This window comes from Dermacentor albipictus, chromosome 5 (genome assembly GCF_038994185.2).
Source record: "Dermacentor albipictus isolate Rhodes 1998 colony chromosome 5, USDA_Dalb.pri_finalv2, whole genome shotgun sequence".
Taxonomy (NCBI): domain Eukaryota; kingdom Metazoa; phylum Arthropoda; class Arachnida; order Ixodida; family Ixodidae; genus Dermacentor; species Dermacentor albipictus.
Genome location: NC_091825.1, coordinates 59,383,186 through 59,400,862, shown reverse-complemented (window position 1 = coordinate 59,400,862; position 17,677 = coordinate 59,383,186). Strand labels below are relative to the sequence as shown.

General features: G+C 48.7%; 1 protein-coding gene across 1 annotated transcript; it reads left to right on the top strand.

Moving 5' to 3' along the window:
* Positions 1-608: 608 nt before the first annotated feature.
* Positions 609-6,005, top strand: LOC135911204 (uncharacterized). The gene is made up of 2 exons (XM_065443407.2): positions 609-741; positions 3,645-6,005. The coding sequence occupies exon 2, from the start codon at positions 3,667-3,669 to the stop codon at positions 5,845-5,847; it is 2,181 nt and encodes a 726-aa protein (XP_065299479.2). The 5' UTR covers positions 609-741; positions 3,645-3,666; the 3' UTR covers positions 5,848-6,005.
* Positions 6,006-17,677: the final 11,672 nt, after the last annotated feature.

Genomic DNA, 17,677 nt, shown 5'->3' with positions numbered 1-17,677 from the left:
CCAGCGCTTTGAAACGCTCGGCGCGCGCCCAGCGCGTTGGTTATGTGGAAGTGGGCATGTAGCTGGAAATGAGAACATTCGTGGCCAATCTTGCAGAGGGGATATGTGCCACTGGTAGGTGCCCAGATAGATAAGCAGTACAAGAGGAGACACGTGTAGAAGTCGGAAGTGGTGGTGGTAATAAATTTATTTTCTTTTAAGAATACGATCATCCCTTCACCGAAGTCATTAGTACGAAAGGTAAAGGGGCGAAGAGGCGTAGGGTAAAGTTAAATAAGGTATCCGAGATCGCTTTCTCGGATGCAACGGCAACGAGAGCAGCGGATTCTCGAGTGTGAAGTAGGGAGCAAAACGAGACAAGAGCGTGGACTGAGCTAGGAGGGACGAGCTAGATAAAAGTGCAAATAGCATACGTTAGGATATTTCAGTAACCACCAAAGAAAGTTTGGCTTAATCGCGGATAGCCGAATATGCGTGGAATACGTCGTTATTTTTTATTTTGTTTTTTGCTCGAGAAGTTACATAAAACAACGCTTTACGAACACACATCCCTCATCGGCGAGTTCTCCACCGTGGTTATGTGCTCTGCGTGAGGACAAGATGTCGAAGAGAAAGAAGCGCCAGCGCAGCTCGTGCAGCGAGAGCGCGCGTGCTCGTCGGAAACCGCCAGGAAGAACGTCCCAGCCGAAGCCACCGTCGGCCTGGGCGATTGGCACCTGACTACTTCCCTCTCGGAAAACGGTAAGTGCTCCGACTCTCGTTGAGACAAGCCGTATATTGACGCTCTCGCGTTGTGCCTTCGGCGCCGTCAAGCTGCGCAGCAGCCAGTGTAGCTCCAATATCGACTTCACGCGATTGCCAGCCCGATCGCGTATCGTTCGGTGCAGGCCAACGGCCGCTCTACACCTAACAGCGCCCGTGTTACACACCACACCTCTACACCTAACAGCTGGAATGTTCGCGCGCGTACCATTGCATCAGTCGCGGCTCTAAGGATCCAAACCACGCGAGCGCGCGCTCGCGGTTTTCATTGCGGGGCGAACGTCAGACCTTGTGTCCGGGCCCGACTAACGCTTCCTTCTAGCGAGCCGCCAGTTGGCCCTTCTATTTACCCACTCCCCTTAACAGGCACCGAACGATAATTTAAGCAATTCTGATTTCATTGTAGCTTCTCGCTATTGGTCCAAGAATGGGGGCAGCCTAAGGATTCGCTATGAGCGCCACCTTTAAAACCGAAGTGCGGCTCCGCGTTCCAAAACAATGTTCCCGAGAGACGTCTACATACGACTGCTGAAACGTGCTCGTCTCCACCATGGCCTCGTGGGAAAAGGTGAACGTAACTGTAATGCAATGTTTATTTCCGCCACATCACATGATTGTTGGGGCCCGGAGTAAAATCTGTCGTAATTACAGGTTGACGAAGCAAGGGTATAGGCCGATTCTGACATGATTCTGACATTCTCTCTCAATAGGAGAACGGTCAAGTTGCCGCTGCATGCTTTGGTTGCCCCCGAATATATAGTGTACTTACAACTTAATCGCACCTGCGCAATCGCTTGCATGCGTGTCTGCTTGTCGCCAAGGAGAGCTAACCTCGAGCTTGTTCACTCGCAGTTTTACACGACAAATTTTTTGGTACCATCCGAAACGTAGCACAAAAGGTCTGACTAAGCCCAAACCGTTCGACAGAAAAATGAATATCGCGACTGTAGGAAAAAAGCGCGTATGTTTCTTTTTTTTTATTCATAGATCGAGCCCGATGCCATCAACTTTGTGGTGCTGTAACTCTCACACAAGGCAAATAACTATGCAAAGACACTTGCCTAGGGACCACCGATAATCGGTAAATTGAGCTGCAGGAGAGGGACTTTTTGTTGGCCTAGATTGTACTGCGTCACCTTGTGAAAATTGGCGCCGAAAAAGACGAGGCATAGTCCATTTGCTCTGGCTTTTTTGTGGATGTGTGTTCTTCAAATATGAGAGACAATATTTCGAAACTACATTAGAACGGCGTACTTAATGCAGGCCGCAGCTATAAACCGTGCTTTCTGGTTGCGCGTGACATTCTGTATGACTGCGATTTCTCTGAGAAGCCCCAACTCGCGTTTCTGGATGTACGCGCACAAACCTTGAGAGCACAGAGAATAGAATGACAGCTTACCGCATTAAAACTAAACGCCACCTCGAGGTGACCCCCGTGTCCACACTTTTCATCAAGTTCACCTTTAAAAGGTCGCGTCGCCACAGTTAGTTCTGCCTATTTAAATGAATGTGATTTCCTCTATTAACTTACGGTGAACATCAATTGAACGTCATTACCTTGCGGCTATTTTTCAGTCAGCTTCTTGCCGAGCACCATTCTTCACGGTTTTCAAATACACTATAAAAACGTTTACTCTCTGTGAGGCGTATCTTGCCTCCAAACAATATAATCATCACCCGTCTTTCTTGTGTTTCCCTTTTTTTAAAGAAACTCTGCGATCGCTACTTTCCTGTCAAGAATATGTCACGCTGACAACGCGCGTGGTGTCTGTGACCTGGAACTGCATGGCGACCAGGCTTAAAGAAGGAAAAAAAACGCAGTCAAGATAGATGACGTATTGTTTGGGGACAAGATAAGCTCGCCAAGACTTCAAACTTTTTTTTTAGCCTCTAGCACCATAACTACTCTAAGGTGACTTATTTCCAGGCTTCGGCCTGTTTGGTCTCAGTCAGTCGACGTCATGGCCTTGCCTTGGGTGGTATCCTGGACATTACCGAATTTTTGCCATACTTTCGAATTCTCCATCTCTGCTCGGGTCAGCCCATATGGCCGTAGACGGCCTCTCTGATTGGCTCACAATACCGCCGTTGCGGAATCTGACAAATGTTGGATTTTAGTGTCAGTGGAATAACACCCGTTGGTTTCCGTTTATCAAGCTTCTGGTTTGAGTATACGAGCGTCTTTCTCATTCGCAGCATAGCGCACTGACAGCTAGAGCCGACGCGAAGCACGTGCATTCGACTCTGGCAATCCATAAACCGCGCCGAAAGCCTTTGCTTCCTAATGTGCCCGTCCTTCAGTGCAGCCATGGAAATCTGCTAGATTACAAACGGTGGACGCAGTAGAAGTTAGACGTGGAATTGTGGCTATAGCGCGCAGCTCAAGACGCGTAAACGCTGCCGCTGTTTATTTCCCTCACCATGGCGCAACCTCTTTGTGAGAGTCGGCCGACGTCCTTGCGAACGCGCAGACATTCAGCCCATTCCCTAATTCTTAACTGTTTTTCACAGTAAGAAAGAATGAAAGAAAACGGTGCACACAGCACAAGCATTGTGTCCCCTAACTTATCGCAAGAAAAGTAGTTGATCACCACGCAGCTCTTATGAGTGCGTGAATGTCGTTCTCTAATACGAGCGAATGCCAAACCAGCTTTTAATCCACTGTGCTTGCGTATAAGGTGGCGCGTTATAGTCATGAAGCCCTGCTCATTAACATGATTCGCTGAATGGACTTGCGGGCTATAGCAAACTGGTGGGCTAATAAGGCACCGTACCTCTGTCTTCTGTCGTTTCGCGTGCTGTAGTTGCGAGCAAGGAATGTTTGCTATCCCTCAGTACTTTCATTACTGAGGGTCTCTCTCTCTTCTTCTTTTCTGTGCCAGCGCCCTACGTCAGCAGGTTCCGATGGACTACAAACCGGAATCTGCGCTGGTAAACAACGACCCTTCGGCAGTGCGGAGGATCTGCTCCATGCCATCGCTCAACCTTCCTTGCACGCGGAGCGAAGATACTCCCATTTGCATGTTGGTGCGTAGGCTCGGCTCGTACAACGAAGCCCTGTGGTACGCGGGACTCGAGCTGAAGGAGGAAAAGGACAAAGGTGTGGGCGAGCTGACGCTCGGCGTCGCCGAAGATAGCCAGCACGAGCTGCCGTGGAAATCGGCAGGCATCGAGAGCGAGACCATCGCGGTCAGCGTACTCGCCAACCTGCTTTCCCTCCACAGATGCATAGTGGCCGTCGATCTCAACCACGTCATAGCGAAACGACCATTTCTGCTCAACTGGTTGCAGTACGGGCGCGGTGTGAGGAGCCTGACCGTCCGAGGAACGCCGCAGTACGACGAGAATGTGATAAAGGCCGTGGTGAACGTCCTGAACCCCTTGGACCGGCACATGACGCCGCTTTTCGAGCAGTATTACACCTACTCCGTGCGGAGGCCCACGCTCGTAGTGCCGCCGCCGCAAAATGGCCGCGCCACATTGACCACCTTGGACGTTGCGGACCTGGACATGAGTGGTCCCCGCGCCAGTCAATTCATCATCATGCTCCGTGACAACAGGACGATCACCGAACTGGCAGTGGGAGCCTGTGCGTTCACCTATGGCGGCACTGACCTGTCCGACGGGTTTCGCAAGTACTTGGCGCAGGAAGACTCGGTGCTTAAGAAGCTCACTATCAGAACGACCGATATCAGCAAGCAAGCGCTGCGGTCACTGGTGAAAGCCATCGCCGCCATGACCAGCCTGGAGGAGCTGGTCGCCGACATGGACCTCTACAACGTCGAGGACAAGTCGCTCTTCGCCGATATCGTGGCTCGGAACAAGACGTTGCGCGCGTTGAGCATCATCTGGTTCAGGCCTTGCGTAGTGACAAGCATTCTGCACGACGTAGAGCTCCCCGTGGGCAACGCCGGCAAGAGGATCAGGCCCTGGCTCTTAACGCTGCCCGAAATCACGACACTGTCGTCGCTCACCATTGACCTCCTCGGCTTCACCGAGTACGAGTGTTGTGCATTCTTTCGAGCTCTCGCGCGCAACACGTCACTAAGGAGGGTTACCGTGGGGCACCTTCCTGCACGAGGTTCCCTCAAGCAGATCTGCCGCACGATCAGGGAGTCCAGAATGGCTGACAGAGTGATCATCGTAGACGTCCACGTGACCTTCGAGAACCTCGCCATGCTTCCAGAATGCCCGGAGGTCAAGTCGGTGAAAGTCAGCTCTCTCCACCTGATCGAGCGGGACCACTTCTACAGGGCCTTCAACGACGTCCTGGTAGCCTGCCGCACACTAGTGACGCTTCATGTGTGCGTGCACTCCCACTTCTTCGACCACGCTCTCCAGACAGCGATGGCCGCTTACGTCGCCGGTGCGACCGCCCTCCGAGACTTCGAGCTCCACGTCTATGCAGACACGCAGGAACGGGAGCTGGATGACCTGCACGTTTCCGAGGGCCCCGAAAGCCCGCTTGCGAAGGCCCTTTCAGCACACCCGAGCCTTGTCAGAATAGTGTTGAGAGAAATGCGCCTGAACGAGCACGACTCTCGGTCGTTCGCCGAGGCAGTCCTCGGCAGCACCAGCCTCACTAAAGTGACGTTCGCGGCGCTCGGCGACAGAGGCAATGAGGCCTTCCTAAGCTTTGTGATGCCGCGCATCGAGAGAAACTACAACCTGCTGCAGCTGAGCCTTCCCGGATGCGCAGATCGCGACAGCGAACTCATGTTCATCCGAAACATCACGAGACGCAATTCCAGTCTGGTAACGAGGGCAGCCCGTTTCGTGATGGGCGAGCAGGACGTCTACTGCGCACGCGCCATCGAGCTGGTGTCGGGCCACGCGTCGCTCGTGGATATGGTTAGCGAAAGGGCGGCCGTCGAAGCCGTCGAAGCGGCGGCGATGATTAGACGAGCCCTGGGCCTGCCGTGCCTGACGAGCCTGAGCGGCTTCATGAAGATGGCCGGGGTTGTCAGGCACCGGGTCGAGTGCTTCGGCGGACGGGGCCGCACGCTGGACCAACTGAACGAGGACTGCTGGCTGCATATCAGGAAGTATCTAAAGGTGGTGGACATCGTGCACAGGAAGCGGTGAGCAAGGAGAGGCTTGGGCAAAAAAGAGGTGACGGGCCAAGTCCTTGCTCCTTTTATATTGCCGGCACCTACAGCATGGAGCCTATTTCTAGCTATAGGGCCCGGCAGGTGTTGCAAAACATAAGGCGCAAATAAACATGTGCTGCTTTGTTGAAAAGCTTTGATTCTCGTTAAATAAATGAACCTTGCGACTAAGCGCGTTTGTGCAACGTGCAAGTGCGTGTGTAACCGTAAACAGCTACGTGCGCAGGACTACCGGCCATGTGCGGCTGAGTAAAGGAAGTGACGAGTCGTGTCCATTACGGCGCGATACATAGCTATTTTGCTGGCGTGGTGACATGGTACCAGCGGGCTGGTAACCTGCTTTTGTGCCTCCGATCATCGCCAAGCTCCGATTCAATCTTGTCGCTGGCGAGGTAGGCCTGCAACTAGCGCACTGGCATGCAAGCATCAGCGATATGCCTTTTAAATTCGCGTTGCACGCTGGCAAGTGCTTCCAGAATTTGCAAAAAGCCTGCCCGCCTACTTAGAAGGGCCGAGCCCAAAAGCAGCGCGATTAGAGGAGGATAAAACGCAAGGAATAAATTGCAAAGGAAAGTAGAAGACTGCAGTCGAGGTGCAGGACGAGACAAGGTCGTCCGCATCCGATTGTTCAAAGGATCCCACTTATTAGTTTGTTTTTCTAGGTTTTACGGCACGACCCCTCCCCCCTAGTGGGTATGCACCATTCGAGGTTATCACCATCATCATCACCAAAGTTCCTCACGATGCCCATGCGCTGTTAACGCAAGGGTGTGTGCCCTAAGTGAAAGAAATTGAACACGATGTGGAAGACCGCTTCTACATTATCCCGGGTCATGAAAATGATGACACGTGTCGAGACTAGAAAGCTTGTGACTGCAAACAGCAATCCGACTAGACCTGTAGAGAAACTGTGCATTGAAGAAAGAGTCACAGAGAAGCGGGCGTATGTGGCTTAAGTCATCATGAGGACTACAAAAGGATGGAGAGCAAGCTATTGAACATTTCAGAATTGGCTTCGCCAAGATGCACTGTCACTAAGGAATAGGGCCTTTACTTCCTACTCATTATCCAGAGTATAACGATAGTGCATTCGGTAAAAACTGTTGCCTATGCGTGGCGAATTGTGCAGTCGGGGCTCCAAGGCAAGCCTGCTAAAAGAAGGGGGGTAGGGGGGGGGGTGTAGGGTTCGTTCCATATGCCCGCGGTTCCTCTATTAGCGACATGGCAGCATCCGCAAGCCACCGCAGGGAACAGGAACTGATTCGCCTTGAACCAGTTCACGAACTGCAGGACGAACTCAACAGCCTTGTAGCATTCTTGATCCAACTGTGGTGTTGAATGCAGCTCGTCGAACATGATCGATGCATTCAACGTGGTTCACTTAGTAATAACAATATAGGGGATATTCAAAATTCATAATGATCTGGCAACACTGGTCACATCAGCCGTTTCCTCGGAGGCGTATAGTTACAAGCATGGAGAGATAGAAGGGCGACATAAGCATCGAGGTAAGAAATAAACTATAGGAGAGAGCACGTAACGCTGCCAGCCTTAGCAAGCGAAGGCTCCGCGAAAGTATGCATTCTCCTCGCTTTTTCGCTCGAAGTATGGGTCCAACACGTGACCACTGAGACACAGCGTATCGGACGAGAACGGTTGCTTCCCGGTAGTTTTTATTGGACGCGCACTTCTTCGGCTGCGCTACCGTAGCTCTCTACACGCGCGGAGCGACAGCATTACAACCTTCCGCGTGCTCTGGCGTCACGATCACGCGCAAAGCAGATGTGCTAACCCCCCTTCTCCTACCGACATTTTGTGTGAGAAACACCAGCGTAAAGCACGTGACAAACTCATCAAGCCCTTCTTCCCAGCTGTTATTGCTATTTTCCTCTGTAGAGAAAAGACAGGTTTAACGAATATTGAAGAGGTCCTGCCAGCACCTAAAAAATTCGCTGTAAAGAAAAACTGGCAAAGATGTCGGACTCGGCTATAATGCTCTACTGTTTGACGTTGACCATATTCAGCACTGACCTTGCACTATAGACCGTTTTTTCGTAGGCGCCGCCATATTGTGAACGCAGTGGCGCCGCCTATGAACAGCGCCATACTGGCTTGGGTGAAAGCGGTCTTCTGCATGGCAGGTATACGCTCGGCGGTAGGTTCTGGCGTTTGTTTTCGCGGTCGTGCGGCCTGTTTAGTATGACGTGCGTCGTCTACGTGGTAAACGTTTCTGTGGGACGTGCTGAAGTGGTTTAAGGCGTCATGGCCGGAATGTCTGTTGGCGTTGAGGTGGACGGAACATGCAGCGCGATGTGTGTGTGCATATTTGAGCCTACCATCAGTGATCTCTGTGTTGAGCCTCGGAGATCAATTGTGTATTTCTGAATGTTCCAATCACTAATGTGACCTTATTGCAGTATTATCTTCTATTTCTAAGCTGCTGTTTAGGACCCATGAAACATAAGCGACGATCGTAACAGCGTGGGTACCGTTCTACAACCGTGGGCACCATGGGTAGAAGCGTTCAAACTGTTCGCTGCAGGTTATATTGCGTGACTACTTGGTTCGATGGATGAGGTTTCCGCCCTTCAATAAAATATTTTTGGCAAGTAATAGCAGCATACCTTACAGTCTGAATTAAGCTTGTTCAGCAAAGGGACTGTTTACGAACCGCGCGAGCGTCCTAAGTAGTGGTAGGTGCTGGATTACAGATATCTTTGCTCTATATACCGCATGGTCCAAGCATAGGGCTTCAGCGGTTATATAATTATAAATGTTGTGCGGCGTGACTATGCGCGGTCGTATTGCGGCGTTAGCCCGTTTTCTCTTGCTTTCTCGAAAAAGAGGCTGATAACCGAATTTTTTTTTTCGGTTGTGTCCGATCCGTTCTCTACGACGCACTCACACGTATTACGGAAATTTTGTCCTCAAAAATAGGCATCGCATTCTTTTTATGCGATCCCTCTCATATGTTATTGCTGTATACAAGCCAAAAAGGCAACGCCGAAGCGCACAGCTCACATATGTATCGTGCTGGTTCACGAACCGCAGTGATCTCTGTGTTGAGCAACGCCATCGGCCTCATGCAGGAAGGCTAGCGTAGACATATGGTAATTTGAAGCCTACTAGACTTGAAATGCGCGAGAACGATGCCGGTGCATCACAAATATTTGACAGCGCCTGCCGCTTAGATGTTTCGTGGTTGCCTTAGGTTGGCCGTGCACGAGCATGCGCTCTTATGCTTTATGTTTTACTTCCTACGCCAAGCGATCAGATAGTGAGCAGATTTACAATTTCATGCTGCTAATACAGAGACACCGGTTTTCTTTGTTGAATTAAAACCGATATAAGCAAAATAGTTCACAACACATAAACACACCGCGACTGATAATGTGCGTACGCCGCGGCTGATAAGGCGCGTCAAATTTTTGCTCCCCCAAGAGAAGGCTTCCTCGACGACCTTATATGAACGGACATGGCGTAAATTTCACAAAGTACTATTTAAAACATCTCTAAATCGTTCCGCAGCGCGCGACAATACTTTCAAGCAGCGCCGCGCCGGATCGCCCAAGCCAGAGAGGAGGAAAGGCTCTCCGCACGCCCCGTCCTCCTCGCCCGATGAAAAGGTCTATAGGAGAGCACGCAGCGGGCCTGCATAGTGTAACTATAAAATATTTTCTTTTCCTTTTATATCTAGCTAAAATTGACACAGCTGCATTAGTCGTGTTTCTGTATGCCGCACTAAATCAGCCGTTTGGAGGAAGCACTAAAGTAAAATGGAATTCTTGAATGCCAATACTTCTTTGAAAAAGAAAGGCGTCATTAGAATTCTCGTTGGAGCGCAAATAAATTTCTTATTATTAAGGCGAAAGCCTTAGGTGACTCATACCCCGATGGTCTTTTTACATAATCTTCCCCCTTTGACTGCTGCAGTGCGTGTTCTTTTTTACCCCGTTCTTCCCCATCAGGCTTGACACGGAAGCTTCCTGTCAAGGAGTATACGTGGTATACATGGTCCCGCTGTGCGCATGCTCCTCCCAGCCGTGAACATGAACTGCAGTACACCTGCAATGGGATATTTTACAATAAAACGAATTCGCGGTAACAACGTGTCATTACTTATTGGTCTGCGACAGCTCGGCATAAACTTGACTTGATGCCTGCAGATGTCCCCACAGGCACTTTAATGAATGAATGAATGAATGAATGAATGAATGAATGAATGAATGAATGAATGAATGAATGAATGAATGAATGAATGATCGCCAATGCGCGATCACTACCAGGTATTACAAAGACACAAAACTAAGCATATGGCTGACTCGCAAAGCCGTGCACATAAAGAAAATTTATCTCCGTAAATTGTGTTCGTGCATGGCTCAGCTCAATTCTACGCCGCCTTCATCTTGCGGTTCGAAAAATAGGCTCACGATTTGTTCAGCGAACGAGCCCCGGATCTCGCAAAACCACACGAACGCTTCATTCATTAACCCGATCAGGAACCTACGTTAAAGGAACAAAGCACTATAAATCGAGAATTATTCACTTTGCCATACCGAAAGCATACGAAAATACGAAACAAAATAGCGCAAGCTCTACACCTCCGAGCGCTTAATTCTCCCTTCACGTACACGCTCCTAAATACGCGCAAGACCTGTTCGACATTGCAGAATCACTGACCAATTGCCTGCGTTAAACCGCACACTTTAATAAAAGGTTACCCTAGGATAAATTTAAACTCGGCGTCACATTTCCTTCTCTCACGACACCCGAAAAAATATAACGCTCATGTAACTTCAGAAATATTCCACGCGTACACATTAAACTTTCCACGAAGATCATGCAGGCATAACGTGCCCGGCTCGCTATTTCCATCGAAAAGTCAGTGCCCTTCCACTCTGTGAAGGAGGTTGACCACCGAAGCTGTGTATGTGGGCCTCTTAATGGCGAACTGCACCTCCGCCGCGGGTCGGCCCGGCCTTGCACTATCTTCGGGCTCGGCCCACGTATGGGAAGTTTTGTGTCTAGGGACACGATCCTGGGGAAAACTAGCCCCTAACAGCTGCGCTGTAATTCGCTGTAAAGTTGGCTATGTCTTTGTGTTAATTAAGTAATTAGTAGTTAATGACGACGACGAACGTGAAATCACTGCCACGAGCACGTTCGCGCGTTCGGGCCGAGATGCGCCAACAAGCTAGCTGCGGAAGAAGACGACAACGCTGCAGCCAATCGTGATGATGATAATTTTTGCGTTAACACACGGACACGATCCTGGGGAAAGTAGCCCTTAACATCCACGCGGTAAAAATGAGAACGGCAGCGTGACGATTGGGGCCGTCATAGCGGAAAGGATGGGCGCACGCACGCACGCAACAAACCCAGCTGCGAACTTCTGAGCGAACCCCGGCGGCGCAAAGAAAAGCTGGTAGACTCGGATGACTATTTCATTCCCTTAACTCGATTCCTCCAAAGAGTATCGATAGGACGCACTTTTCTTTTTCTCCTTCTCTTCTCTTTTTCCTTTTTATCTTTTTTTTGCGTCCCTTTAACCTGCTGGAGTTGCCTTGAGTGCTGCATCGCCCCAACACGATGCTCCGGCGCAAGGTAAGAACACCGTCTCAAGAGTCTAAGCTGAATGCTAAACCTCGCTATCACCGCGCAGTCTCAGGGCATTCGGAAAAATTAACAGGAAGTTTTAGCTCGGGCCGAACTCCGACGCGACATATTCAGATACATGTAAAACGCAGAAACGCATTTCTGAGGTAACCCCCAGACCGATTTTAATTAAATTTGTTACGTTTGAGAGAAAAAGTTAAATTATATTGACTGTTGGAAGCGGAATTTCGATTTTGGGCCCGAATTTTCTTTAAATAATCTTCAAGAACTCGAAAGATCGAAAAAATATAGAAGCACGAAGTTCACAAATTAATAGCTCTGCATCAAAAACAGATATCGCATTTCTGTAAGCGGTATCCATTAGTTCATTCAAAGCAGACAAATTGGATATGCCAATTAATACTTTACGTAGATTCGTTACGCTATGTACTAAGGTTCTGCAAAAGCTGTATTTTCATATTAAATTTTTTGAGACTCATGTCTAACATACCAATTTGGTCGGCTTAGATGTACTCTGAGATGCAATTCACAGAATTGTGATATCATTTTTCATTGCTGAGTTAGAGAGGTGTAAACCTCATAGTTTCGTTTTCTGAAAGTTTTTTTTAGTTTTGTCAATGCTTAATAAATAATTGACAACATAAATAAAAAATTCGAAACCAACAGTCACTAGACTTTAACTTTTTCATTTAAATGCAACGAACCGCGCCAAATTTGGTGAAGTAATGGCCGAGAAAAACGAATGCTCATTTTACATGTATTTAGACAGGCGCACCCGAGCTAAAGTTTTCTCTTAAAGGGCCCCTCACCAAGCCCCATACCAAATTTTGGTTATACACTGGAAGTTGTTACGTGTCATCTAGGGAGCGCTGTGCCGCAAAATTTTTTTCAAATCGGCTCATTAATAGCCGAGATTTGGATACTTCGGTGGCGCCAGCCTGTGGTTTCAGGTGGAGAGCTCCACTGCCAAGCGAGACACTCTCTCTATACTCGCCCCGTCTAGCCTCCGCAAGCGAAATTCCTTCCGTGCGGTCTGCCATACTGGACCTCGAGGATCGCGTGACGCATATGTCACGGGCCCCGCCTTCATTTTTTTTTTCTCTCGCTTTTTTGCGGCGCGGCGCACTTCCTTTGACGGCGTAGCGCGCGAGCTGTTGTGATTGTCTCATTTCGCGCAGCCCACGATGTTGAGCGCTGTGCACGAGGACACATGACTACCGGTATAATTCATTGCTACACAAATACTGAGGCAGACACAAGCAGATCACAGTACATGATCCCGCGCTGGAACACGATAGAAAATGGAATCGTTTCGGAGTCGGTGCACGCGACCGCACGGAGTGGGAACAAGCAGACGAAACGGAAGTACATCTCCCTTGCTGCGGTGCGAAGTAACACAAAAACATTCAGACATTCGGTTTGTGTGCTTTCTTATTTCTCTAAGCTTGATTACGTCTATTCAAGCAACATGTTGCACAAGTAAGAGATGTTGCCTTGAATAATACTCGAAGTCACGTGCCACCACGAGCGACGTCACAGTGCAAACACGTGTACGTAGGCGCACTAGCACGTCTACGTCATCCTCCGGCTTGGAGCGTGGCGGCCACGAGGAGAAGGAAAAACGGCATCGATTTGAAATTCCAGATCCTTCCGCGGCGCGTAGCGATGTAGCACATCGCAGACAGGAGGCGCGCAATGTATGCTCTGCGCTTGTCAGCTCAAAATGGCCAGACCTGGTCAGGGGCCCTATAAGGATAAAGGCTGCATAACGCTTTCGAGCACTTGCTTAAGGAATTTTCGCAAAGGCAGTAATTTTTCAACACAGTCACCTACGCATGGAGATCAGCGTTTTTTTTTTGTCATTGTCGCAGAATTTCCCCGCAGTGACTTTTGTACAGTACATTTGACGCATGACTGCGGGCTGGATTTTCCGATGTTTATAAAATTCTTGCGACGTTCTCGAGCGCGTTCTCGAACTGACGGGAGTCTGCTCCGCATCAGCTTTATTTGCACTTCGCTCCTCCTCGAACACTCGTGACCTCGAAGAGGCGCGACGTAATGCCCACGCATTTCTTTCACATTTAGCGCTAAATCACCGCTGGACCTTTTTTTTCTTTTGTTTATCATATGGTGAGGCTGAAGCTCAGCGAAAGGAAGTCATCACGACGGTAATGGAAGCGTGACGACAACTGCCGGCATAGCAGCAAGGAGGGACGGCTGCGACAAACCCACTTTCGAACTTTTTTTCAAAAGCAAATCTAAATGTGTGCACACGTATAGTGTGCGTGGTGTGTGGCGCAAAGAAAATCTGGCAGACTGCAGCCCGCTAAATCAATTACTGAGAACAGTATTGTTAGGAGGCGTTTCCTCGCGACCTCTTTTCCTTTCCCTGCCCCCTTCTTTCTAACTCCTGCACCATCAACTGCAGCATCTGTTGCCCCACTCTTTCGAAGAGGACGCACCCAAACCTGCTTCTCGGGTGTTGGTCTTTTCGGCCCTCGGGGTGCTATACTGTCGAATTCTGCCATACTGTCTAGTTCGTAGTCTTCTAGTATACTTATTGGCCCCTAAGGCTACTACGTCCTTTCCGATCGGCTTAAAACGCCAACGTGGCGGAATGTGGCACCTTCGGTTAGCCGATGCCGCGGTGGAAGGCGAAAAAATTCCGACAGAACTCATATCATAATGACTGCCGACGTTAATGCGATTAGAATTCAATCTATAGCGACAGGCCGTGTCCTTGAAGACACCTTTATTTACAATCTCTAGTGGTCGTTCAGACACAACCGTTGCTACGACACGCACTGACGCCACAGTCGGCCCATTATGCTACGACACTCGGTCGCCAGGTTCGGCCATAGCCATGGCGACATGCCGACGATGCCAACGTTATAGAATGACGATGCACTGACGACGATTCTGGAAAGGTGATGACGGTATAACGAAAACTGCGTGACGACGACGACGGTGGCATGAGGACAACGGGATGACTGTACGACGACGATATCACGAGCATTGGATGACGACGAAGCTGGAATGATGACGATGGAATGATGGAACGACCAGTACGGCATCACCTTGACGGTTATGACAACGGTGGAGTGAAGAACGAATGAAGTCTATGTAACGACGAAGGCGGTATGACGAACACGGCATGACAAAAATGAAACGAGGTTTGTGAAGTGGTGATGATGGCATGACGATAATGGGATGACAACGACTGTATGACGTCATACATTTGTCGAAGATATGTTGAGAATCGGATGTTGAAGCTGTAATGATGACGATGGAAGGACTACGACGGCACAATCGTCACGAGTGCATACCTAGTCACCCAAAAGCTGTAGACAACCTTGGTCACTGGGTCGGCGAAAGACCGACCGACAGACAAAGACAAATACATTTTCCAGCTCGTAAAAAAAACTAAAAGAGATGCAGACACAAAACCACGACCTCTAAACCTCTTTTGATTTTTCATATTTGCTAGAACATGTCTTTGTCTAAATTCCAACTATCCCAACTTTCTGCCTTAAAGGAACGACCGACAGACAAACTCAAAACGCCTGAAATAGGCAACGAATGCTCATTCCAATAAAAAAATTGCAGTTTCGCCTGAAAGGAAAAGCGTCGATTGCGATAGCAAATTGGTGGACAGCTAGCCATGCGACGTAAGCATTATGGTTTTACCGACCGTATAAACTTCTGAACACACGTATACTAACTGAACAAGCCCGGTGTCACGCACGCACAAGCAAATATGAACACATTTTACTCGATGATCGCGGAAACTTGCTGTCAAGACGCTGGAGTGAGGAAGCGCGGCAGTAGTAGCGAGCGAATTGACCTTCGTGCAGCGTCTCGCATCAACACGAACTAAGCCGCGAAACCACAGCGCGGCGCGCTCTGTCCCTGTCGCAGATGGTTTTCGAGAATCAATAAAGATACAGCGGCCCTGGCAGGCGCGCACGGCTGCTCGGGCAGCCCGAAGTAGAAGGCGCCCCCGATCCCTATCCTCCCCGCGGAGCTTAGCGCGCGACAGAAGACAGCGCGCTTCCTCCCCGCTTTCCTCGCTAGCGTGCGTGAGATTCAGCCGCGATCGCCGGCTCGCCCTTGCACCTGTTCAATCGTACATACAGCATACGGCACGCGGTGACGATTTTATCCCCCTTGAACTTTATGCGGAACCTCAAGGCGACGCCGACGAAGACAGCAGGAATGCGCGTGGTGTCCATTGTAATTGTAATTGCAATAAAAGAGGGAGTAAAGACTTTTCTACTTCCCCGGCTGCTGCGATGCAGGAAGTCCTGCATGCCTGCGGCGCTCCATCTCCCTATCCGATGGTAAGGTTTTTTGTTTGTGTGTGTGTGTGTGTGTGGCAGCACACCGCAGTGACAACGAGCATCAGCGCACAACCGAATTTTTCTTCTTCTTTTCTTGTCCCACAACAACATGGTCGGAATCCTTTCTTCCTTACCGCGCATCGTTCTTTCAAGTCCTGAGTATTTACTTACAAGAGGCCCACATTCTCCCTTTTAGTTGTAGATGCGGGAAGATAACTTATGACTGGTTACATTATGGTGGTAAATGTAGAGGGGGCGGGAGGGCAGCACAGAAGGAATTTCGGGGGGAAGGGCAGTACCCATTCGCCCCTAGTAGGGCCGCCTCTAAGGGACATGGTATTTAGATAACACTTGCCAACCACTTAATCGTGGCAACCACGATATAAAGCTGGGAATTAATTCGTAGGGAACAGAAGGCGTTCACTTATGGTTCACCAGAATGGTGGAAGTCTGTTTATGCTTCACCGATACAGTGTCCGTTGCAACACATGAAAGCTATACAGTGCAGCCTGAGGTAGATGGCGCGTTTTGGTGTAGTCTAGAAATACCTAATGCACAGTACCGCTGCAAGATAAAAGCATATAAGAATTAAAAAAAAGCTTGTTATTCGCTTCTTTGTTCTGTCAGAAAATTAATATCTATGGCATTTGATCCGCTTAGTATGTTCATCGAGTTCTCAAACAGCCAACAAGCACAAGGCCTGATATACAAGTACGGCTCCCATCAGCGCAGTGTCGTTACAGGTTGTACAACCGAAAAGCTTTCGGGTTCGGTTCGGGTTCATGCTCAGACTTCTACATATTTTCCGCTTCGCTTCAGGTTAAGCTCTCGAGAAAAAATATAACGGTTCGAACCTCTTTGAACAGATTCGTACGGCTTCTTAAAGGGCAACACTAGGGTATTTTTTTTTTAGATCCATATTAAGATATTGTCATTTTCAAATGACATTGGCAGTTCTGTCACCGGTAGATTGGTTCAATTCGGTTAAAAATTTATAAATCATTTTATATAACCAATAAACGAAATACGAAAACCGAAACAGGTAGCTGCTTCGTCTGACGTCACGATTAGTCAGTGACGTCATATCCTACACTACCACAATGTAACACGCAGTGTTTACATTGTGGTAGTGTACGTACATACCGCAGGTTTCAGCTTCGCTGCAGGTTAACCATATGTGTACGGAGTGCTTGAGCGGTGATTTTTCTTACATGTGATTGGTTTCCGAGGCCTTCCCGCTTAACTGACCGACCTGCGAGTGATGATAATGGCCACCACAACAACAGGTACAATAATAATAATAATAATAATAATAATAATAATAATAATAATAATAATAATAATAATAATAATAATAATAATAACATACATATACTCAGTCTATCTATATTTTGTGTGCCTAAGAAAAACCGGAGGCCTGGATACTGGCGCAAAGATAAAAACAGATGAAAAGGTAGAACCACGCCCAAGCGTTAAGGATAAAAATTGGAATAGAAAACGCACAAAAAAGATCAAGATAAGCAGGTACGTACATACGGTACAACAATCAAACAATATGTGAAAATGACGTTACATTTAATAAAAGAACAAGGACAATATTGGTAAATAATAATAATGCTTCAAAACTGGCATAAACCCACGGTGGTCACCTATTACTCGAAGCTATACATTTTTTTCGTTTCTTCCATTTTATTTCTACGAGATGGAAACAAAATTGCCGACCGGTTTCTTGCCGCGCCTGCGTGAAGGACGTCGTTCGCCGAGGGCTCGGCCAGACATACTTGCATCGGCAACGAGGTTTCACGTGACGCATATGAATAGCAATGGCTGCATTTGCAGTGCGAAATGTCC

Excerpts from the sequence above, each read along its gene's own strand:
- LOC135911204 (XM_065443407.2), top strand. The coding sequence starts at position 3,667 with ATGGACTACAAACCGGAATCTGCGCTGGTAAACAACGACCCTTCGGCA.